The sequence below is a fragment of the Branchiostoma belcheri genome, unplaced genomic scaffold, assembly GCF_001625305.1.
Source record: "Branchiostoma belcheri isolate BF01 breed outbred unplaced genomic scaffold, Haploidv18h27 scaffold106, whole genome shotgun sequence".
In the NCBI taxonomy this organism is placed as follows: domain Eukaryota; kingdom Metazoa; phylum Chordata; class Leptocardii; order Amphioxiformes; family Branchiostomatidae; genus Branchiostoma; species Branchiostoma belcheri.
The window spans coordinates 172,548-194,893 of record NW_017802447.1 but is presented as its reverse complement, the minus strand read 5'-3'; the positions used below and the strand labels follow the sequence as shown (position 1 = coordinate 194,893).

General features: G+C 43.0%; 3 protein-coding genes and 1 pseudogene across 5 annotated transcripts; 2 read left to right on the top strand and 2 right to left on the bottom strand.

The window, feature by feature from the left end:
• The window catches only part of LOC109479007, a 6,818-nt pseudogene extending 1,505 nt beyond the window's left edge, over positions 1–5,313 (bottom strand).
• A 943-nt stretch (positions 5,314–6,256) lies between these two features.
• On the bottom strand, positions 6,257–11,944 carry LOC109479050 (sideroflexin-1-like). 2 transcript variants are annotated; one of them, XM_019780917.1, is made up of 11 exons: positions 11,634–11,944; positions 10,790–10,998; positions 10,366–10,536; positions 9,923–10,021; positions 9,593–9,668; positions 9,224–9,312; positions 8,791–8,918; positions 8,451–8,503; positions 8,279–8,328; positions 7,936–7,983; positions 7,705–7,792 (listed from the first exon to the last, which is right to left on the bottom strand). In XM_019780917.1, the coding sequence occupies exons 2-11, from the start codon at positions 10,996–10,998 to the stop codon at positions 7,705–7,707; spliced, it is 1,011 nt and encodes a 336-aa protein (XP_019636476.1). In that variant the 5' UTR covers positions 11,634–11,944. The 2 variants fall into 2 exon arrangements, with proteins under 2 accessions (XP_019636486.1, XP_019636476.1); XM_019780927.1 differs by lacking the exon at positions 11,634–11,944 and having other exon boundaries at positions 6,257–7,792.
• Positions 11,945–12,216: 272 nt separating this feature from the next.
• Positions 12,217–18,998, top strand: LOC109478889 (TBC1 domain family member 2B-like). 2 transcript variants are annotated; one of them, XM_019780702.1, is made up of 13 exons: positions 12,217–12,691; positions 12,863–13,040; positions 13,247–13,902; positions 14,326–14,478; positions 14,772–14,882; positions 15,149–15,339; positions 15,618–15,757; positions 16,193–16,350; positions 16,550–16,680; positions 16,957–17,170; positions 17,374–17,525; positions 17,748–17,903; positions 18,049–18,998. In XM_019780702.1, the coding sequence occupies exons 1-13, from the start codon at positions 12,341–12,343 to the stop codon at positions 18,230–18,232; spliced, it is 2,775 nt and encodes a 924-aa protein (XP_019636261.1). In that variant the 5' UTR covers positions 12,217–12,340; the 3' UTR covers positions 18,233–18,998. The 2 variants fall into 2 exon arrangements, with proteins under 2 accessions (XP_019636261.1, XP_019636269.1); XM_019780710.1 differs by having other exon boundaries at positions 13,250–13,902; positions 18,049–18,997.
• Positions 18,999–19,469: 471 nt separating this feature from the next.
• LOC109478907 (allene oxide synthase 2, chloroplastic-like) lies at positions 19,470–21,727 on the top strand. Its single transcript, XM_019780720.1, is given in 4 exon segments — positions 19,470–20,081; positions 20,084–20,637; positions 20,993–21,144; positions 21,491–21,727. Coding segments are annotated over 4 exon segments (1,338 nt in total). The 5' UTR covers positions 19,470–19,678; the 3' UTR covers positions 21,720–21,727.
• The last annotated feature ends 619 nt before the right edge of the window (positions 21,728–22,346 follow it).

Here is a 22,346-nt window from a genome sequence, read left to right as displayed (position 1 = left end):
TTTAAGCACAACAATCTTGGGCTACAACAAGGAAATTTTATGGATGACAAAATATTAGGCAGCTCCTTTTCCATCTTTTTTTTTTCACACCCTCACATTAGATTTGGGGTCTGCATGGATGTCATCCCTAAACTTCACTTATTGTGGCTTGACAGGACATCTCAGTTGCCGCTGAGCCGAAGGAAGATACTGGCACACCAGGGGACACGTTTTGGGTCAGACAATTTGGCAACAATGTTCCAAGCATCTGTGTTGACGTCGTAGGCTTCCACTTCCTCCGTGAAGGTGTCGGAGCCCATCCCGTGCCACCGATGGCGTGGAGACGGTCCTGCCACACCACGATACTCCCCTCATGATGGAGGTGGTTCATGGGCGCCAGCTGGCTGAACTTGTTCATCGGAGGAGCATACACATCCACCTGAAATACATCCATTATTACTGATTATAATGATAGAAAGTAAGCTCCTTTATAATAGCTACCTGCTAGTTGGGCAGCCTTGGCTGGTTCTCTAATTTAATATTGCAGGAAGTCAATGAAGCAGGTAGGGGGAAACATTCAATTTGATTCATTGAATGATACATGTACATCAAGTACATGTACAAGACTTTTTTCAAATCATAGAAAAATTTGAGAACCAATGATTTGAATTGGTGTGTCCCTATGCATACAGAGAAAGGACACCTACCTTATTGCTGTTGGTTTGTATAAAGTAGATCCTGCCATTCAAGGTGACTGCCTGCGGACGTCGTCCCAGTGAGGCATGGATGGACAGTGCAGAACCTTCCACTCCTCAAGGTCAGGGTCATACTGCTGCAGCTCAGGGGTCTCCGCCTCACTCCAGTTGGAGGAACAACCAAACACAAACAGCTTCCCTACAACAAAAATGGACTTAGTTTACTGAAGAAGTCACATTGTACAGAGGATGGATGGATATGTGGGTGGGTAAAGGGATGGATGGATGAATGAATGGATGAATGAATGAATAAAGGAATGAATCAATTGAAAGGTACAGGTAGAGGAAAATCAGAACAAGTGTGGTGTTAAAAGACATGGCGACGCAGTGTGATGAAGGCTATGAACAATTAATGCAGTGCTGTTACAGTAATGGAAGCTAGTGACAGAGCAATTTAGGCAGTACTGGTGCATATGTGTTTATGGTCAGGGGCAACATTGGTGGTGGTTATGTGTTCAGCACCAATCCTCCTTGGCCAGTAACAGATGGAGGGGTTTAAATTAAAACAAAAAAACAGGGAGCCGTTGTTTTCATCATATGTAAAGGAACAGCCAACGCCAGAGTTCCACTCGTGTGGAACAAATTGCCAGACTTCCATACCCTCCCTGCATTGCCGCACGTAACCCTGGCATCACCTTAATTTGGAATGTGCCCTTCGTAGGAGTTATATACATGTTGTAAGAATACAAAGAGGTCGCTATATCTGAACTTCATCTTGTTTTGATAGTATAGAAATGAACAATTGAAGTGTTGATTTGGATTGTCCTTGGGTTCTGGGCAAAACATCCCGTCATGACACAGACGCCACAACGATACTATGATAAGACTAAGGTATTGTAGACCTACATCTGTAACACCCTGAATTATCTATTAGAACATAGACTGGCGTACAGATATGATAAAACTATCAGGTGACTGCATCGATGCCCATTTCGGAAACATAACGGGCCATACTACTAGTATATATGTTGGCCTATCCCTACCTACCCTGCTCCTCCCTGCTATACTAGTATATGATGGCCTATCCCAGGAAAAAGGCAATTACCTAGAAAATGCATTCCTGCAATTCCGGCCTACCCTGCAAGGCGCCGCCAAAAACCAATTCCCCAGAGAATGCATTCGTGCAATTTTCTTTTCAACTTGATTGCAATACTGTAAAAATGCCTCCACTCCTGGTATTGCCAAAAAAAAGCATATGATGGTAAAACTGCATTCTTTGTATTCAATAAAATTGATTTGATAAAACTACTGTATTTCATGAATTGCAAACTATACATTCTTCTGTATGTGAACATGCAGTAACATGTTGTGGACCTGTGGCACTTTTACTGTATCTAAAACTTTAACGATTGAATTAAAACATTGATGAATAAAATGAGTAAACAAACAAACCTCCACATGCTGCTGTCACAAAGTCGTTCAGCGCTTTCGGCATGGGCTGGAGCTCCTCCCAGAAGTTGGTGAGCGGGTCGTACCTGTCCACGTCTGCCAGCGGGGTGCCTGAGTCATCCCCCCCAACCGCGTAGATCTGGCCGTGCAGAACACTGCTGCTGCACTGGCCATGGCTTCTGGGCATGCCAGCCACCTGAGAGGGGCAAGAAGGCACAAGTCCTGCTATATATAAGAGGGTTTGTGAAAAGTGCTGTGGATGGTGTTCAGTACCAAGGACATGTGTGATGATAGTGTTCAATACTAGAGACAGGTGTATGAGTTATGTTCAACACCAGTGATAGGCATATGTGTGGTTGTTTTGTTTTCTGCATCAGAAATAGGACACGTGTGTTTTAAGCTGTGCGTGGATGGTGTACAGCACCAAGGACAGTACCAGCGTGTGAATGATGTTCAGCATGAAGGACAGATAGCTGTCTCTTGGGCTATCTACCTGGGCTGCTATAACGTTAGAGACAAGACGGTAATATTTCGGGAAACATGCTTGTAGAGAGAGGAGTATTGGCTACTTTACCTGTACCCATTTGTCGGATTGTGAGTTGTACCGCCAAGTGTCCGTACTACCAGCTGGGTCTCCTACCACGTAGATGTCGTTCCCCAGCACGGCCAGAGGAAAGTCCCCGCGCAATGTCTCTGGTAGGGACGCCAGGGAAGTCCAAGTCTCGTCCATGGGGCTGTAACAGTCTACATTGGTCAAGGCAGAGTGGTAATCACTGCCAACAACCACCAGCACCTCCTGTATTCTACTGGACGGCCGGGGACGAAACCGCGGGCTCGGCATGTCGAAACGGTCGTAGTCGAAGACCTGGTACTGCCGCGCCTCCTGCACCAACTTCATGCACTCCGCGGAGCGGGAGATGATGGGCTCCGTGGCTACTCTGGACACCAGGTAGCGGGGGTTGAGGAAGGGTAACCGGACGTGCCTCAGGAGATCGTGTAAACTGGCCTCGCGCACGGACAGCTCCTGTTTCACCCACATGATCACGGCCTCGTACACAATTTCTTCTTTCGTGACGTTCACCTCGTCACTGGAGATGTATTCTACAAGGCGGTCCTTGGACACCTGAGTGGAGAAACAATAGAAAAATCGTGATATTTCTTTGAAATTATTTCCCTCTTATGATCCGTGCCTTTAAGCAATAGTCTTACCACGTCTACACCGACATGGCGCTGTCTGTCCTTGGTGCTGAACGCCATTCACACATAGGCAAACATACCTGTCCTTGGTGCTGAACGCCATCCACACATAGGCAAACATACCTGTCCTTGGTGCTGAACGCCATCCACACATAGGCAAATATACCTGTCCTAGGTACTGAACGCCATCCACACACAGGCAAACATACCTGTCCTTGGTGCTGAACGCCATCCACACATAGGCAAATATATCTGTTCTAGGTACTGAACGTCATCCACACACAGGCAAACATACCTGTCCTTGGTGCTGAACACTATCTACTCACAAACATCTAATCAGGTTGAGATTTTCGACCAAAGATTCCTCCATTCCCATCAACAATGTCAACAGGGTGAACACTTGACCTACCTGTAAAAACTCGCTGGAGTCCGCACCGCACAGTGACGCGAAGTGCTGCAGGATGAAGGCCTTGGCCTGCTGAGCCAGCTCCGGACACGTGTACTGCTCGGACAGATCGTGCAGACTAATACAGTTACAGGTAGTCAGCTGCTGCTGGAGATACTCGCTACAGGCCGCACGAACACTATGAAATCCGAAAGCGCTCGCAGCAAACAGTAGATTCCTGGCGTTGTTGTCCGTGATTGTAATCTGTCCCGTGTACGCAAAGTCAATGAGAACCCGGACAATGTCCAGCCGTATGTCCCACGGCAGCTCCAGCCGTAGCATGGAGCTACTACCCAGGTCGTTTGAGATCGAGCTGTCAAAGTAGGAGCTGGCGGCGGCGAGCACCACGCGGTGACACGGGATCTCTTCCTTCCCCACACAGATCACCACGTCGTAAAAACGACCCTGCTCGCGGAGCCGCGTCAAGCCTTGCAGCATCTTGTCGGCGTGGTGGAAGTCGTTGTAGACCATTGGAGGCTGCATGGTCATGTTCGGGTCACCCATCTTGAACTTCAAGTTTCTGCAAATAGGGAAAGGTTTAGCCTTTTTGTAATATTTGTAAATATATTGTCAATAAAGAATTTTAAACACCTACCTATACACTTGTCCGTAATGCTGAACACCATACTGGTGAACCCACCTGTCCCTAGTGCTGAACACCATCCATACACAGTTGGGCTGGTTTGCGCTGTTTTCTGCAGCTGCTAAACTCGAATGTTTTTCTACCGCCTACTGCGATAGATACCAGGTAATTCTGATAATCTTGGCCTAAAGCATCAACTGGCGAAAGACAAATCACTGCCAGACTTTATTATTACCTGGCATTCGCCGGCATTGTTAAATCCCACCTTTCATGCAGGGGTAGAAACAAACAACTATCTATGCCACACATTCGGCTGCCGTCTTCTGTGCAACATTAGACTACACATAAGTAGAATGTAATGCTTGACTATCGTTTTTATCAATCACTATTTGATGGCCAAGTCAACTGTCAACAACAATTAGACATTGTCGGTAACCTTTGACCGGCATGGTACCCCAGTTGCGATGTGTTATCAGGAATTTCAAGTTGTTGTTATGTAGTTAAAAAGGAATTCGTCACGGTATCCGAACCATTCTGATGGATGTTCAGCCAAAGCTGAATAAGAATAACGTGCGTTGCAATCGTTTTCTTTTGAGACGCAACTATATAGGGAAACTGTACATGGCCATGGGATATCATCCTTTAATACGAGAACACGACCTTACGTAATGCAAGCTCACGTTCTGGTGACGTGTCGGCGCTACCCTCGACCTTCTGGAAGCCACATGCGATATATTATAACCCCACACAAATATAGACATCATTTATACGAGTATGGATGTAGCACGTCTATGGCCAAAAGAATGAAGTAGAATACGTACCTCCTCCTTCAGGAACAAAGCGCCTTTACCACCAAGAACTCGTCATTGACTGTGCTGCAGTGTGAAGTATGTACGCACTAAGAAATCTCAGTCAGGGTGTGCTCCTTCCTGGGCTAATTTTGGTGCAGACGACATGAAGCCAGCTGTCTCTGCCTGTTATGGAATGATGACGTCGACATAGGCTAGTGTAACGCCCCGGTTAAAACCGGCCCCAAACATGTCCAAATATATCCTGACCCCGGGCTACAGTTTCTATATATGCAATAGTCGCTTCCATATGACCAAACCACAACAGATGGGTTACAGACGTTGGAATTTTGATGTTTGAAAATTGGCCAATAGAGTAGTCAATGTTACGTCTTCGTTAGAGAGAAAAAAAAATCTCAAATGTGTCCCTTTCTTTCCTATCGGTTTTCTTCCCAGATTTTTCTTTTCCTGCAATCATTTCATAGCAGGTTGGCTTGACACTAGAGTAGATCACAAAGCATCCATAAAATTTGACCTATCGAATATCATAATTATCGTCGCTACTTTTTAAACGTTAAACATTGCTTTCCGTTCCGTTTGTAGGTTGATGGATTCGATTGTTGACGGCGTAACTAGGGAAGTTGTGAATTAATCTTTGGTGAAGATATTTGGTACATGGTAAGTGTCAGAAAAGCAAAGGACAAGATTGTTTATGCCCCCCTACCAGCTTTCTTTGGTACTGCAGAAAATCCTATTGTTTTGATATATCTCTTGTTCTAGACATGTGAAGAACTGGTACGTGTAGGTTTGGCCTGCAAGCAGTTTTTGACTTCCATCAACAGAGGTATTTATTAAGTGTATCTGTGTGCCCATCTGTGTGTGTCCACTAAAACCAAAGAAATTTGTTCTTCTGTACCACCAAGGACATTATACAGAAATAATGTCCTTGGTGACAACAAGGTAAGGCTAGGGGAATTATGACATTTGTTTTGGTGATAAAGCTGTGTAACACAAATACTTGCAGTGGTTTAGTTTCAGTTTGTAGCAGTTTGGTGATGGCACTGGTGAGGTTTTTGAGTGATTAAACATTATTGAGACACTGATGATGCTAGACAAATGATGGAAGATACTCTGATTTATTTGAGTCATCTATCACAGAACTCTGTACAATATCACCCAAAACAGACATATATCATTTGACACACAACGTACATGTATCTGTTTGTAACTTCCATTGCTGATTTGATTTCTACAATCTATACATTATATGAACGTTGTTTGACTGTATCATTCAATCTCAGTATAACCATTTCTGGAGACTGAAACTGTAGCAAGTTTAACTTAACTTATTTTGCACATTTCCCTATGAGGGTCCCAGGGAGACAGACCATTCTAAACACACTAACACATCTGTCAGATACTAGATTCTCACCTTCAGATGAATTAACAGCATACATAGCAATTAATATTTTAATCACATTAGCAACAACACACAATAATAGTGGTCAAGGATAATCAGGTTCAAGTATTTCAGTTCCCAAGTACTGAGTAAACTTAATTTTCTCAACGCCTTACCTTCCACACAACTTCTATCTACTTTGTATCAGTCAATACAACACATTACAGTTTTCCCCTAAGCACACAGACACACACAGGTGAAAAATATTCTACTTTTCATTACATACTATCATAAATATTAATCTGAGTGTGCATTGCTGAAAAAAACTTGTTGTGGCCCATCCATTTAGAAATTTGTCATGACTATGGTTCACTATGTCTTAGAGGTAATTAACACTGGAAATTAATTACTATGTTACACTGATGTGGTAGACATCTGAGCAAGACAGTGGTTTATGACACTAAAAGTGATCAATTCGATACGTCTGGATGTTTAATGACATAGTCTTTGGGTAGACCTTCTGCCATCAATGCTATCCCAACCACAAATGTAGTCATGAGTACGATTGAAACTTTACAACCTATATCTAAATAAGCAGTAGGATAGTCAGTAAAGAAAACCACAATTTGGTTCAGAAGGATTTCCATTGGTTCATGTCCATCACATCGGCAGTATAACCAGTATGAGGTAAATCTGATGCACAGGAGACACATGAGGGTAATGTTCAATACAGATTTCACGTGACCCACTTCTACCGTAGTTATCCTAGGAGACTGAAATTGCACAATGTCATGTAATACTCTAAAGGTCACATGGCTAGTTCTATTTTAGAACTCTGGATATGAACAAAAACTGTAGCTGAGAAATAACTTTCTTGAAATGAAATTTGTTTATTTGTGCCTTTACTTGTGAAATACTGAAATCTGCCTGCTGGCTGCTTTTCATTGAGTTTATGATACAAGAGGTCAGGGTCAGACAAAATATAACAAGATACAGGTTACATGATTGATTCTATCACCTGATTTCATGCATTCTGTGTGAAAACAACCCTTGTCATGATCAGGCTTGGACTAAACATGAATGAATGCTATCACTACAGACTATCTACCTCCAGATTACCATGTCTGTTCCCAGTGCCTGTGTCTGTAGGACAGACAGGGTGACCGGCCTCAAAGCCCCTTGTTGAAGTAGACTCGCGTCGTCGAAGCTGGTAGTTTGTCACGCACCTCAGGTTCCAACAGACTCACTGACATTGAACTGTAATCAGAAATATCTTTTCAAACTTCATCAAGTAAAAACATCTTGCAAGAATTTCATATTGGAAAAACATTTCCAAGGATGTAAAAAAACCTCCACCATGTACACATGTAGCAAAATGAAAGTTTTAACTTTTTACGTACCTTTTTTGTGGGAAAATGGCACAACACAAGGGAGTGGCAAAGACCAGGCTGGAAGCAACACAATTAACATGTTAGGCATACAAACATGAAGTACAGTTCATTATGCACACTAGTAGATCTAGATCTAGAAATGTTCCAATACCCCTACATCTATCTCAAAGGGTACAGGGTTGGCAGAATGCAGGGGTGATGAAATATATAGTTGTAAATGCATTTCTAGGCGGATTTAACTTCATATGAAAAGAAATGATTGGAAAGTCTACTTCCTACATTATCCCAATGAGACACATGGGCCTTAGATATCCTGATTCTGTTGAAGAAATATGGTGGATATGGTACATACCAGACACCGATCATCCCAATCTGGAGGGGAGCAGCTGACCATGGGAACCGCTGGAGGAAAAAATGAAACAGAGATGTTGATGTGACATACTGAATGTAATCAATTGAATTTTTGTTTCATTTTTCTTTCATGTTTTTGTTTCATTTTTCTTTTATGTTTTCTACAACCTTACCTTAAGGAGGATGCCCTTTTGCTCCATGTAGTTCATTAGGATGGGTGGTAAAGCTGCAAAAAAGGGATACATTTATTTATTTCATTTGATTTGATAGCTTGGAAAGTGGAAGTGATGTTGAAACAGTTAAGCTACTTTCCCACTGGCCATAATAGTGAAGACTGATGCCTATATAAGCTGAGCTCTTATGAATCAAAATCTAAATGACTTTTGTTTTTCTTGTTCCTGTTTCTCTTTCAATGAGTTGAGATATCTTTCTTCCATTATCATTAGATTAATTTTAAAAAATGCCTAGAATATACAATTCAGTTCAGAAGTGTCGACCAACGACTGTACCTACCCATGCCAGGCATGGCCATGACAACACGAGACATCACCACCTGACCGATGGCCAGCGTCGCAGCACGGCGAGACTCTCCCACACGGTTTCCGTTCTCGTCGTTCACAGGAATCCCGTTTGTCAGTTCTCTGAAGGGGGGGGGTGAGAGACATGAGATGTATGAGGCAGAAACTGACCAAATGTAGAATCCTTTTTAACAATCATTTTTCAAGATGCATATGTTCATATATCTAAGTACCCCATTCAAATTTGCAGTTGTATTATTAGATAGATGTATCTAACATACATGTTGTAGATTTGAGAATAAAGGGTGCTATAGTTTAAGAACCATTGCAGGTGCATCGTACGATGCATGTAAATGGGGCTTGTTTTATAAATCTCCCAAAGCAACTGGAAAACTGAAAGTGGAACTGAAATTGACTAGCATTCTTACCTGGATCTCATGCAGGGGATGTTGATACAGTTGGCTGCGGCTACAGCAGCAAATGGAACATATCGTCCAATGAGAGGGGAAGCAATGTTCTGGGAACACAAGAAGGAAGTAATAATCATTATAATACACTTCAACAGCTTATCATATTAGTGCATGTAGCATGTTTTGCTTGAGTGGAAATGGTTTACTGTAACATGAGTAACATTGTCCGGGTTTCTGACTGTGTAAAATCTATTGGTCTTAAAACTGCTGTCAGATGTTTTTATTGGGGTAGAACATATAGTTTTTAATACCTTTTCAAACTTCTAGACACTTGATATGTATTACTAAACACTTGTGAAACACTTCAATAGCATTTATTTTATTTACCTTGACGACCATGTTCAGTCCCAGAGCTGTCCCTGTTGCAGCTGTTGTTGCCAACACATATGAAATTCCCAACGTCCTGGAAGGAACAAAACGATGAACAAAGAATACTAGTAGAACTGACACATTTGTTACTTGACCAAAAATAAATTTAGTTCCCTTACCATAGTTGAAATTTATTTACCAGTATTTATTCATTGATTTAGCTGAACGTACTTCCGAGGCTGCCCAACTAACATGTGGCTATTATTACAAAAAGTGAACCTTAGGGTACAGAGGTAAGACAAACAGAAAGCTATTTCAGATGAAATTTCCTGAGAAGAAGGATCATACTTGACTGGGATGGGAGAATCTCCACTTCTGTTGGTGTAGTTTACAATGGCATTGAAGGACTGGTTAATCCACTGCCAAAAAACAACTGCAGGTGTGGTTCTGGAAACAACAACGACAACACAAAAACAGGTCAGTCTTTAAATGCAGGTTGCAGAAACAATTGCTTATATATACATATATGTCAAAAAATGTATTTAGACATCACTCAAGATGACCTGAAATATTGGTAAAATTCTATGACTTTAAGAAAAAATACCTTTTCTTTTTGTTAACGAACTGCTAGTAAGGAAACATGTATTGGCTACATATTAAAAAGAGTATCATTATGTACAACTCTTTCATTCTGCCATGTTACCAGGTTGTAAACTAAATACTTTAGTGCCACTAAAAATTAACAAATTAGCCTGAACAGCTCACAAAGACATATCCAATCAGTGGCCTACTTGTAAAAAGTCATCATGAAGCCAGTGATGGTCATGTTCATGGGGACTTGTGCCGACATCCTGCCAATCAGAAACATCTTCTCGCCTGTGTCGGGGTGGAAGGCGGAGTCGTACAGGTTCTTGGCCTTCCAGAGTTGATCCTCCGTCACACTGGACGACAACTTCCCTAGTCTGAAACCAACAGAGTCATGGTCACATTCATGGATTAGACTTAAACATTCACCTGTGATGACTGCATATCCAATAAGAAATTTAAAACTGCCAGGAAGTATGTGACCCTCGTCTAGGTTCCTCCATGTCAATCTCTAAATGCTGCTGTGCTTCTAGTGAATGAATGGTCTTTCTGGGGATTGATTGGAGGTTAAATGTTTTATTTTCTACTACAGTATAAGCGGATATGTTCAAGCATGTAATGGTGACTGACCTGTACTGCAGCACCAGTGACTTGGCCTCCTCCAGCTGAGAAGATGTTGCCAGCAGGTTCCGTGGGTCTGTGATGGTGAAGAAGTGTTTGGCACGACCCGAGAACGTGCTCTGGTCCCATCGCGGCGCGTCTAAGTTCACCTTCAGTGTAGAGGTTGATGGGACTGTACTCGTGGAAATGGCACTTTCTGCAGCTATCTGGTCCGCCATCTACATACAGTCAACATGATAGATACATTAATGTGCAAATGATCTGTAACTAGGTTAGTTCAAACAAAATAAACAAACAGTTGAGAGAGAGAAGACAGATGCTATCTACAGTATTCACAAGTTTATTGCACCTAAGGACTTACCCTTTCCAATAGAATGCATGTATCATTGTATAGTACCTTGTATGTGACACTGCTGGGTTCGATTTCATGATCTCTTGCCAGTCTTGGTCCAGACTGAGAGTCAGGGTCACTATTAAACGCTACACGGCTACACGCTATTACAAATGTAGTAGAGATGCATGAAGAAGGAAACATTAGGGGTAATGTTGAGGCCTGCTATTAAAGGACTATAATTAGCCCACCCTAGGGGAATTACCACTACCAGTGAGAGTTGTCTACACTAGAGTTGTTTCGTGTAAAAATTATAGACCAAAAAGTAACATTATTTATGTCACATTTTCTTTCTTTGCCCATCTTACGCTTCATTCGCATCATCATTTTTGGGTTGTCCAGAGAGATACCATGCACGAAATCAATTCAGTGTGGCCTTACAAACAATATATAGGTCATGATACTACATCTAGCTTCTAATGTCATCCAGACTTTGGACAGATATTTAAGTATCAACGTTACCTTGTTTGGCTGCGGTGATCCTGATAATAATAGTTATTCAAAAGCAGAGAAATTTCAGATGTAGTTGTCACGGAGTTGTCTTGTTGTCTTGTGCCGTAGACTGTCCTGAGATGAGTGATATCGATACTGTTTCCGAAGTTGTAAACGACGCGTCACGTCACGCGGCACTCAGTGACCTTTTGGCCGAAACAAAGTCCACCACAAATCTAGAAAATGTGACGGTATCTGGTTTTTAGTCTGAAGAAAAAATTGGGACTGCTTCAAAATATATACACTGCCCAAGTTCTCTATAAGTTCGAATAAAAATGTATTTCGAACAGGCACGTTTTTTGTACGCGCCACGCCTACCCAAATGGTGACGCATGACTTCATGGTACAACCCAAATATTTCGTATTGAAAAAAATACATAACTCTACCAAGAAAGTATATAATTTTATACCAGTACGTGCAGCTTTATTTGTACTAACGGTAGATCTCAAAATTCCATTCATGGCTTGTCCTTAAAGATCATGTATCTATAACATGTTGGCACCCCCTTTAAAGTAAGTGGTTCAGGCTCAAATCAGCTGACATGCGGAAGTATAAATGGCCTTCGACCTTTTGCAGTAGCGGGAAGTTGAGCTCAGCTTCCGCAGTAGAATAGCTTTTAGTTTCACGACTGGATTTCGGGTCACTTCCGCAGGCCATCTTTGTGACAGTAAGAATCATGGAAGGAAATTTGTTGGACTTGGATGTTCCTGTAGTTTCCAAGGATGTCTCAAAAGATTCCACCGAGCCCGAAGTCCAGAAAACGGAAGTTATACACTCGGACCCACTACCAAAACTCTCTGGCTATCTGAACAAGAAAGGCGACAGAGGACTGGTGAAAGTTTTCAGACAGCGCTGGTTTGTCTATGAACCTAGAAGATGTCGTCTGTATTACTACAAGTCATCTGAAGATGCGACGGCGCTGGGGTCCATCGACATCGCCGGAGCTTCCTTCTCGTTTGAGCAGGGAGAGCAGGGGAGGGCGGGGCAGTTTGAGATCAGCTGCGGGGACCGCACGTTCGTCCTACAGGTGCGTCTTTAAACCCCGAGGAAGCGGAAGTAAAGGAAAAGATAATCATTCATCCTTATCCCGTAGGAAATTTCCTTGATACATTGCCTACCTCTAATTGCCACCGTGACAGTCCCGTTAGGTAATCCAATCATACAATATGGAAATCAGTGGTTTGCTTCTTTTTTTCAGGCTGCTGACCACAGCACCATGATGTTCTGGCTGCAGGAGTTACAGCTGAGGAGAAGACACTACAGTCAACTGCGCACCAGTATGGCCAGGACAATTTCCACATCAGCCATGGCCTCAGCATCAGTCTTACCACCCAGAAGTGGCTTACTGAAGCAGCAAAGTACGAGTACCCAAAAAGGTACTTCTTATCAAGGAGCTTAATGCCTGAAATAAAAAAAAGGCAATTTGTTTATACTGTACAAAGTATATAATTCAGCCCATGGTTGAGACATGATTTTAATAGCTGATCATAATAACCCATTCCTTCATTCAGCCTAATGTATAATAGCTGATCATAATAACCCATTCCTTCATTCTCAATGCCTAATGTATAATCTTCTTCAGCAGAACCATCAGTTCACTACCAGACAGTGGCTCCCCTGATAACCATTGATGAAACCTCCAGAGGGGTTGCGACTGTGAGTCCTAACGTCTGCCTCCCTTCTGACAATGGTTCCGATACAAAACATTGGTCATCAGAAATGGAGAACAGGAACAGTGAGCACCAGGGTAACACCAAGGTCATGACCTCACAGCCACCTCCCTCTCCAACAAGGTCAGGGGTCAACAGGATGACTGGTTTCGCCAGCTCCATCAAAAAGAAACTGTCCGGCAACCGTGCAGTCCCTCAAAGTGAGAACAGTACAGGAAGTGTTCCCCACAGCCAGGAAAGCCTGTTGACACTTCAAGATAAAGTGGAAACGCTGGAGCAGGAGTTGGAGGCGAACCAAAAAGTCATCAAAATTCTCCACGAGCAGCTGTCAGCGGCGCAACAGGAGAAGAGGTCAAGCGACCATTTTGTGCATGCAGGAAGTGAGAAGGAGAGACTAGAGCTGGTGCGACAGAAAGATAGACAGCTGGCAGAGCTTCAGAAACAGCTGAGCCAGACAAAGATGGAAAAGGAAGACATCAGGCTGGACCTGAAGTGCAGTGAAACGTCGGTACAGGAACTGAAGGAACAACTGCTGATGTTTCAGGAGATGCTGCAGGCCAAGGATCAGGTATCACTCAGCAATTTCATGACTACTTTTTACAAGTTTCAGGGATGCCATGTTTGGAACTTTAAAAAATGTTTGTAACCTAGTAATCCTGATTGATTACATCTTAAATTATTGACAGACACATAATAAATAAATCATTTCCAAGATCATTCCTGCCGCGTGAATGGTCAGTATCTTTCCTGTTTTAAAATGCTCACCCAACATGCACACTACAGAAAAGGGTTGCAACTTGCAGTTCGTAGAACAGGACATGGTTCATCGTTGTGTTTGTTGAAAGAGCTAAGAGAACTTCCTCTTTACAATGAACATGTAAACACTACATAGATATCACCTGTCTTCCCGGTTGAAATCAGTGTAAGAGCAGTTCAATTGTTGTTTGAGTTTATTTGAGCTAAGCTAGTTCAACATCACTTTCACTTTCAGGTCATCATGCAGCTGACCCACCAGGTGGACGACCTTGAACATGGCCAGGCTGTTCCAACTGGTCACTCCGAGGACAGCAGCCAGGAGCCTACCCAGCCACACAACATCCCAGTCAGTACCACGGGCTGGCTGGACGATACCCAGAACCTCAAGGTCATACATTGTTGAAGTCATTCTTTTTTATGGTAGAAGGAGAAAAGAGATTTTGTAGTGAATCAATGCTAGAGCTTACATTAGAAATGGAGGTTTCATGGTTTAATGAGGGAGAGGTTACTGCACCAATCAAACCTGACAGAGAGCCTATGACAGAACAATTTTGAGATGGAGAAAGCTCTGGTATGTTATGAAGACAAAAAAAGCTAGCCTAAGATCTTCCCTTTTGCCTTGAAAAACAGTAGCCTAGTAATTACGTATAACTTATTACTGCTCTTTTCCTTTGCCTACAGGATTCACTAGAGGCGTTCCAGACCCAAAACAGGTTCCTGAACAACGAGATCTTGGAGTTGAACTTGTTGAGAAATGATGATGCAACAAGGGAACAGGTTCATTTGGAAAAGGTGCCAGACTTGATTAATGAATGAATGAATGAATGACTAAAATAATGTTACAAAGAGCACAACTATGGGAGTGACTCATTCTGTCAATATTAATACATAAGCCCTAAATATTATTAGGTGGAGTGTAGATACTGAAATTGGGATAAAATATGATATCGAAATCAGGATTGTGGGATTATTATATACATGTACCAGTGGATAATGTTTTACCAGCAAAATGATACCATTTTAGATGAGAAATTACAGACGATGCCACCTATTTTCAGATGGCTGAACTGGAGGCCAAGTATTACCAGATCAAGAGTAAGTACCTGCTGCTGCTGAACGAGCTGCACACTCCACAGCGGGGAGGGGAGGAGAACAAGACTCAGGAGGTCATCTCACAACTCCTGGACGAGGCTATCAACGTGGAGGGGAACGAACCAGTGGAGACAGTCGGGAGGCTGCAGCCCTTAAGGTGGGCCTAGGCTGGGACATTTGAATGTATTGTCACTCCACCTAAACACCACCTGGGCATTGTGACTGTGGTCCCTTAGATGATTTTCCCCATAGACACAAGCAATAATCCTGTCTATAGTGACCACCTGTCCACATAGACCAGATTTTATCAGTCCCCAGAGTGGTCTTCTTGGGCAATGTTGACTTTACTTACAATGACAGCAGGCTTTCTAACCTCCTTAATTTCACAGAGGTATGAGATCTTCAATTTCTTGTTTTGATTGATTTTGATTTCAGGGAAGAAAAGTTTGATCGTTATGGGTTCAGCATGGAGGCAGATCTGGAGGAGGCCAACCCTGTGGTCAGCAGGGCTGGGTCATTACAGAGACGGTCAGAGGAAATCCAGGCCAGGACCGTAGAGGAAAACATATCCATCGGTAAGCTGATGCTATATCTTAAATTGAACAAATTCATCGGTGGCAATAATTACTCAACTCCAGTTGTTTTAGATCAAAATCAGTATACTGCACTACTATAACTTTTGAAGATAAAGAACTAATTCTTCTTTATTTTGTGTGTTTTACTGTTACATCGTGCATTATATCATGATGATCAAAATCAAAGGACACATATAAATCCAATCTTGGTAGTTTAACAGTTGTTCAGCAATTGTCGTCTTTTGGAAGGGGGCTTTGCAGGAAGCGTGTTCTATGGTGTTCCTCTAGGTTTTGAACTACTTTGTAATCAATCCCTGCCTGTGCTCAGTTGATTGCAGTTCAGTTTAATCATTTCATTGCAAACTTAAAGATAATTTTGACATATTTGTGTCATATGTTGAACAGCACCGTTCTAAATGTTGTTTCCATCCTCAGGTGTGAAATGGGAGAACTACTTTGCCAATATCGGGAACCGTGACCTTGTGCGCCTGCCTGAGTTGAAATCCCTCATCCGTGCTGGCATCCCGTACGAGTACCGGGAACGGATCTGGAACTGGTGCGTCCGTCTTCGTGTCCAGGACAGCAGGAACCAGGTTTGAATCCCAGCTGTGTTGTAGTTCAGTGGTCAGTACCAAGATGTCGTGAGTTGGAGTCCACGACATACTAGGAAGGATTGCAGTCTTAAGCTGTGGTCCAATGTTAAAATTCTATAGATTGCAAAATGAACCATTGGCATATGGTCTGTGTAGTCTGTTCATTAGGGTTCAAGCTTCCTTTCCTCCCCTCCTCCAGGCTGACCTTGCATCACCCCAGCAGTCCCACTACCAACACCTGCACATCACCAACAGGGGCAAGTTCAACCCTGCCGGCAAACAGATCGAGCTGGACCTGATGAGAACCCTTCCCCACAATGTGCACTATGGGTCTGTAATGTAGTGTATGTTAACTCCATAAGAGCACTTGGATTTAGCCTGACTACATTAAGTCCCTAGAAGCTTGATGACATGTCTACAATCATGTATGAAGAATTGGGAACATCTTAATCCTTGATACTTATTGTATACATCATACATGTATGTACTAGCATGGACAAGTTATTGTCAGATTGAGAGCTGTCTGTTACTGCAGTGCAGGAGACTGTAACACAGGATATATTGGCATTGTGTAATATACAGTCCTTATTCACGGATACTGTCCAGGTCCATGGAGAGTGAGGGGATCCAGAAGCTCCGCCGGGTACTGGTGGCGTACAGCTGGCACAACCCCGCCATCGGCTACTGTCAGGGGCTGAACAGGATCGTGGCCATCGCCCTGCTCTTCATGACGGAGGAGGACGCCTTCTGGTGCCTGGTGGCCATCGTGGAACACATCATGCCTCAGGACTACTTCAGCAAGACTCTGGCGGGTTCTCAGGTACGGGGGGTCTCCACTACTCTCAGGAGATTTTTCTTTAGCATGTTGAGCTGTCTGCAGGGGCTTTTTGTCACAATTGTTTCAGATTTAAATCCCTGAGACACCTGGGAGTAACTCAACTGTTCATTGAGTACACTTTGCCTAAACTGGTTTGAGATCACTTTCCATTTTCACTTCATCTCTGTCTGACCTTTCCCATGCAGGTGGACCAGAGGGTCTTCAAGGATCTCTTGAAGGAGAAGTTACCACACCTGTCCAGTCACCTGGATAACAACAACGTGGACCTGTCACTCGTCACCTTCAACTGGTTCCTCACCATCTTTGTGGACGGAATGCCGAGTGACACCATGTTGAGGTTTGTGCATGTCATGTCAAATGTGGAGCTGTAGCTCATTGACAATGAATGAGAGAAGAAGCTATTGGTGAAAGGTCATGATAATTGTTTGGTAGTTGAGTATGAAGGTCTTTGGAAGATGAAAGTCAATGTTGATTTGCAATTGGGCCCCTCTAGCAGCTTAGCTCGGTATTTAAGTGCCACTTCTTGTTTTAAGTCTGCATTTGTGTTTTTTCTGCACAGAATTTGGGATGCCTTCCTTTACGAGGGTTCAAAGGTCCTGTTCCGCTATGCTCTGGCTTTCTTCAAAGCCAGTGAGGAGACCATCTTACTGCAGAAGGACTACATGTCCATCTTCAAGTTTCTGCGCCAGATGCCACAAACCATGGTCGACACAAGGTACTCTTTTTTTAAAAATAATATTTATCTATACATGTACATGTATTTCCAAGCCCTCAAAGTATATGCAGTTGCATGTTTTATTTGCATTCTCAGGAACTAGGTCTTATGTATGGTACTCACTGATTTCTCCTTTCCACACTAGACGCCTGGCCCAGATTGCGTTCCACGACCTGAACCCGTTCCCAAGACGAAACATAAATGCTCGGCGTGCGTTCCATAAGGAGAACGTGTGGGCAGAACTCCGCGAGCTTGACGCCATCCGGGAAGACTTCACCAGTTCTTACGAACAGAGAACAGCAGACTGTCTCAGTGATGATGAGTCGTAACGACTAGAGGGAATTTGTTATCCGGAGTGCTCTGCACTGCTGAGAGTTGAACTCTTTCTTTAAAAACACTTTTGAAAGTGGATCTCACAACAGCATCAAGGTCTTCCACTTGTCTTGCTGGTACTGGTAATAGCTTTTTGTACCAGTATTTGGCATGTTATCTAAGATTTTAATAATGTTGGAAAAGAACATCTGACCCTCTCTTGCCTTGTTGCTGGATAAACAATATTAAATAGCTTTGTGCCTTATTCCTGCTACATAACCAGACTTTATTTTCAAGATTTTCAGATAAAGATATTCAATTTGATTTGATTTACAAGGTATATCATTGATCTGAAATAAGGTTAACATTTTCTTAGATTTTACTTTGAAGGATGTGCTCAATCAAGATTTCAGTATATTTCCACATGTCATAGATGATATTATTCATATTTTATGATTTTGATAAAATAACATGATGGGATGTCCTTTGGGAGCAATTAAGGATATCTGCAATATTATAATGATAAGAAAGAAAACATTATGACTTATATTTCAATGAAAGCTTGTTGGTGAGTGCCTTGCTTTGTGTATGGAACTCGCATATGAAAACTTCATAGAACATTATGACTGTTATAGCAATGTGTGCAATTCTGTTGTCAGTGCCTTACATTAAGGCAACTAATGTACTTTAACATGTACATGTCATTCACAAGCTCTGTTTAAGTTACAATTAAGTTTGTTTACACAAGTTATGTTTCAGAAATAGAAGAGGAATGTAAATAGTAGTAGATTTTTTTAATCTTAGTTATATTATACAACATTCTGCATGTAGCCCTTCTGGACATTTATATGCAATCAGGATCATTGTCATCGTACAAGACGTGTGTGTTTACTTTTAGATAAGATAACAAACAATGTTGCTTAGTTTTGCCTCCTCCTTACATAGTAGATGAGCAGCCCCAAGAAATCGCTCACCCTTGAAGAAAAGGTCGCAAAGTATGACGACAAATTAAGGCCCTAGCAATTCATTCTGCTCGGAGATTGAGATTAGTAGCCGTGGTGAAGGAAGGCGTTATCAACAACATAGAAATGGTAGAATGCGGCTTCCTTTAGTCTGACTGAGTGCGTGAAACATGCTGCAGACAATTTCTATGGGCGACACCTAAGTGTCCCTGGAGGGTGGAAAGTTTCACAAAGTAAACAGGAAATTGCGTTATTCTGAATCTAAGAGCAACAAACGTTAAAATACTTTGGCACATGGTGGCGTTTCCCCTTTTCAAACATAAAGTAACCCAAACACCCTTTACAATAGTGGAGTACTACATGATGATAGACAAAACAAAAACAAAAAACAATCTAATTTGTAGTCTGTCCACTGGGACAGACTACATTGCGGTGTTCACGAGTGTCAGGAAGACGTTTCTGTACCTTCTGTTTGGTGTATCAAGAAATACATTGTAGAACATGGGTGCAGGAGCGAGCAACACGAAGGGTCTCATACAGCAAGTCAAGAAGGGACCTCACAGACTGAAGCACCACCTGGAAAACCCTGCTGTCGTCCGTACAAACGTCGGAGTTCCCGTCGTGGCGCTTCTGAACCAAGAAACCATCCAGTATATCTTTAACACGGATTTAGTGGACAAGGAGAGGTACTATTTAGGATACGTCGGCGTACGCGAAGAGCTAACCCAGGGATACTGCCCGTCCATGTTCGTCAACGGCGAAGAACATCGTCGGAAGAAAGCGTTCTTGATCGACGTCTTGCAGCGATCTCGGGAGACGCTTCCGTCCGTTCTCAATGCACACATCCTGTCGCACTTCGAAGAGTGGTCACGAGCCAGAGTGGTCACGGACTTTGAAGACAGAGTGTCTTTTTGGTCAGTGATGTGATGACAGAGTCGGTATTTGGGAGTAAAGTGGACGGCCGCCTGGCCCTGAATTGGTTACAAGGACTGATGAAGATCAGGACGAGGATACCGATGCCCTCTATAGCTAGAGCAAAGCAGCACACACTCGCCTCGGCAGCCCTCCCAGTTCTTCTGAAAACCATCCAGGAATCACCAAAATACCAAGAGTTGATCGGACTGTGTCACGCCCACGGCATCGAGGAAGAAGAAGACGGCATCGTCAGTGTCATTTTTGCTGTCATTTTCAACGCAGTGGCGGCATTGTCGAGCGTCATTGTCACCTTCATCGCTCGTTTGAATACAAGGAGTGTCACGGAAGCCGAGAAAAACAACCTCCTTCGAGCGACGCTAGAAGTTCTTAAGAAACACGGTGGCATCACGGAAGAAAGTCTCGACGACATGAAGCTTCTAGAAAGTTTTCTACTAGAGGTTTTGCGCCTACACCCACCTGTCTTCGACTTTTTCGGAGTGGCAAAACAGGACTTCGTGATTTCGACGAGAAAAGAAAAGGTTGAGGTAGGTACATGTAGTTTATAAGTTAATTAGTACTGCTGTTCAAGTAGAGTTAAGCCGGGTCAGGCTCAGTCTAAGTGTTTTACAGGTGTCAGTCAAGTTTAATTTCGCAACATTTAGTGCGCCTTTCAAGCACTGCGCCACTTACAGGCAATAAGGACAATAAGATTTATTGCCATGGCTTATTGCATGTGTAAAAATATGTTCGGTATTGAATTTTTTTTTAAATGCAAAACCGAAATGATTCTTTTGTTCATAGAGCACAGATGTACTGCCCGACCAAAAAGTTGTTTGTTATCGTTGAAAAATCATGCTTACTTCTGGGGTAGATGCGCTGACTCAGTGTTGTTGTGTGCAGGTCCGCAAGGGAGAGCAGCTGCTCGGTAGTTGCTTCTGGGCGCAGCGTGACGTGTCCGTGTTCCTCCGGCCAGGACTTTTCCGGTGTAATCGCTTTCTGGATGAAGAAGGGGGTGGGGACAAGAGAAAACATCTTGTCTTTCCACATGGAAGGTGAGAAAATCTTTTATTACCTCCATGGCATGTCATGAAGGTTATACTAGTATTTTCAGTTACGTTTGTCTGTTAGTCAACAAGATAACTCAAGAACGGCTGGAGGTATTAGTTTCATACTTGGTGAGTTGGTAGGGTGTGGCGAAAACTGGAAATGTCTTAAGAGTTCATCTGTGTTGGTAAATGTTATGTCTCTGGTTTATGAATGAATCATTGAATCAATCAACAAATATGTGACCAATTTTGTAAGGCCCATAAATAAACTTGTCAACGCCTTCAGGAGTTCAGAACAGTGCATTCTGACAGGCATTTATTTTCATCGCAAATGTCTTTTTGCCCTTTTCAGTCTTACGGAGCCTCCTGACTTGGACAGCCACCAATGTCCTGGACAGGGCATCGCTTTCTTCTTGATGAAAGCGACCCTAGCGGTTCTGCTGAGCTACTGCAGCTGGGAGTTGAAGTCCATCCCGGTGTGGTCAGACAAAACGGCCCGATTGGGGAAACCGGACGACCTGGTCTCTCTTACGCGGTTTGAGTTTAACTCGAACAAGGCCAGACGTGTGATGGGGCCATAGAGCGTTTTCATGCCTGATGTTGGTGTTATTGACTTGCATTTCAATTGACCGTTGTTCAAGGTGCCAATGGGGAAACGTGTAGCAAGCTCTCAGCCTGCAAAGTTTCTGCCCTAGGCCCGTTGAAAGTACGACATGGCTCTTCTCTAATAATACCTCCTGGAAGTTTGAAATCTCAGATTTCTTGTTATAATCGTTATTTTTCCATGTGCTGGGCCCTTCATGAAGGAATGTTTTGGACACGGACTGAATGAATGTTTATACATCCCTGGTCTTCCTTATGTCAAATGACCTGCTCACATTCGTCGCACCGTTGAAGCAGATTGAGTACTAGTACATTCTTGACTTAGTCGTACAGATGTCGTACAAATTTCCCAGATTCCCATTGGTGGTTGGTTCTGTCACAGCCAGTCTAAAAAGTGTACGGCACCACTTTGCACGGCGACCTACGATGAATGTGACCGCGCCGTGCGATGTTTCTGATTGGCAGAGCGCGAAATATATGCTCGCCAAAGGTCGCGAATAATTGTTTTCTACATAACGACTGCTTAACTGTTGTGTAAATCATCCTCCACGCCATGATCACATTTCAGATAAGTCGTCTCTTATTCTGGGTGAGAAAAATATTTT

Excerpts from the sequence above, each read along its gene's own strand:
- LOC109479050 (XM_019780917.1), bottom strand. The coding sequence starts at position 10,998 with ATGGCGGACCAGATAGCTGCAGAAAGTGCCATTTCCACGAGTACAGTC. Across the intron at positions 10,537-10,789 it reads TCACTGGTGCTGCAGTACAG|ACTAGGGAAGTTGTCGTCCA; the intron begins GTCAGTCACCAT and ends TGTTGGTTTCAG. Across the intron at positions 10,022-10,365 it reads TTCATGATGACTTTTTACAA|AACCACACCTGCAGTTGTTT; the intron begins GTAGGCCACTGA and ends TGTTGTTTCCAG.
- LOC109478889 (XM_019780702.1), top strand. The coding sequence starts at position 12,341 with ATGGAAGGAAATTTGTTGGACTTGGATGTTCCTGTAGTTTCCAAGGAT. Across the intron at positions 12,692-12,862 it reads ACCGCACGTTCGTCCTACAG|GCTGCTGACCACAGCACCAT; the intron begins GTGCGTCTTTAA and ends TCTTTTTTTCAG. Across the intron at positions 14,883-15,148 it reads AACAGGTTCATTTGGAAAAG|ATGGCTGAACTGGAGGCCAA; the intron begins GTGCCAGACTTG and ends ACCTATTTTCAG.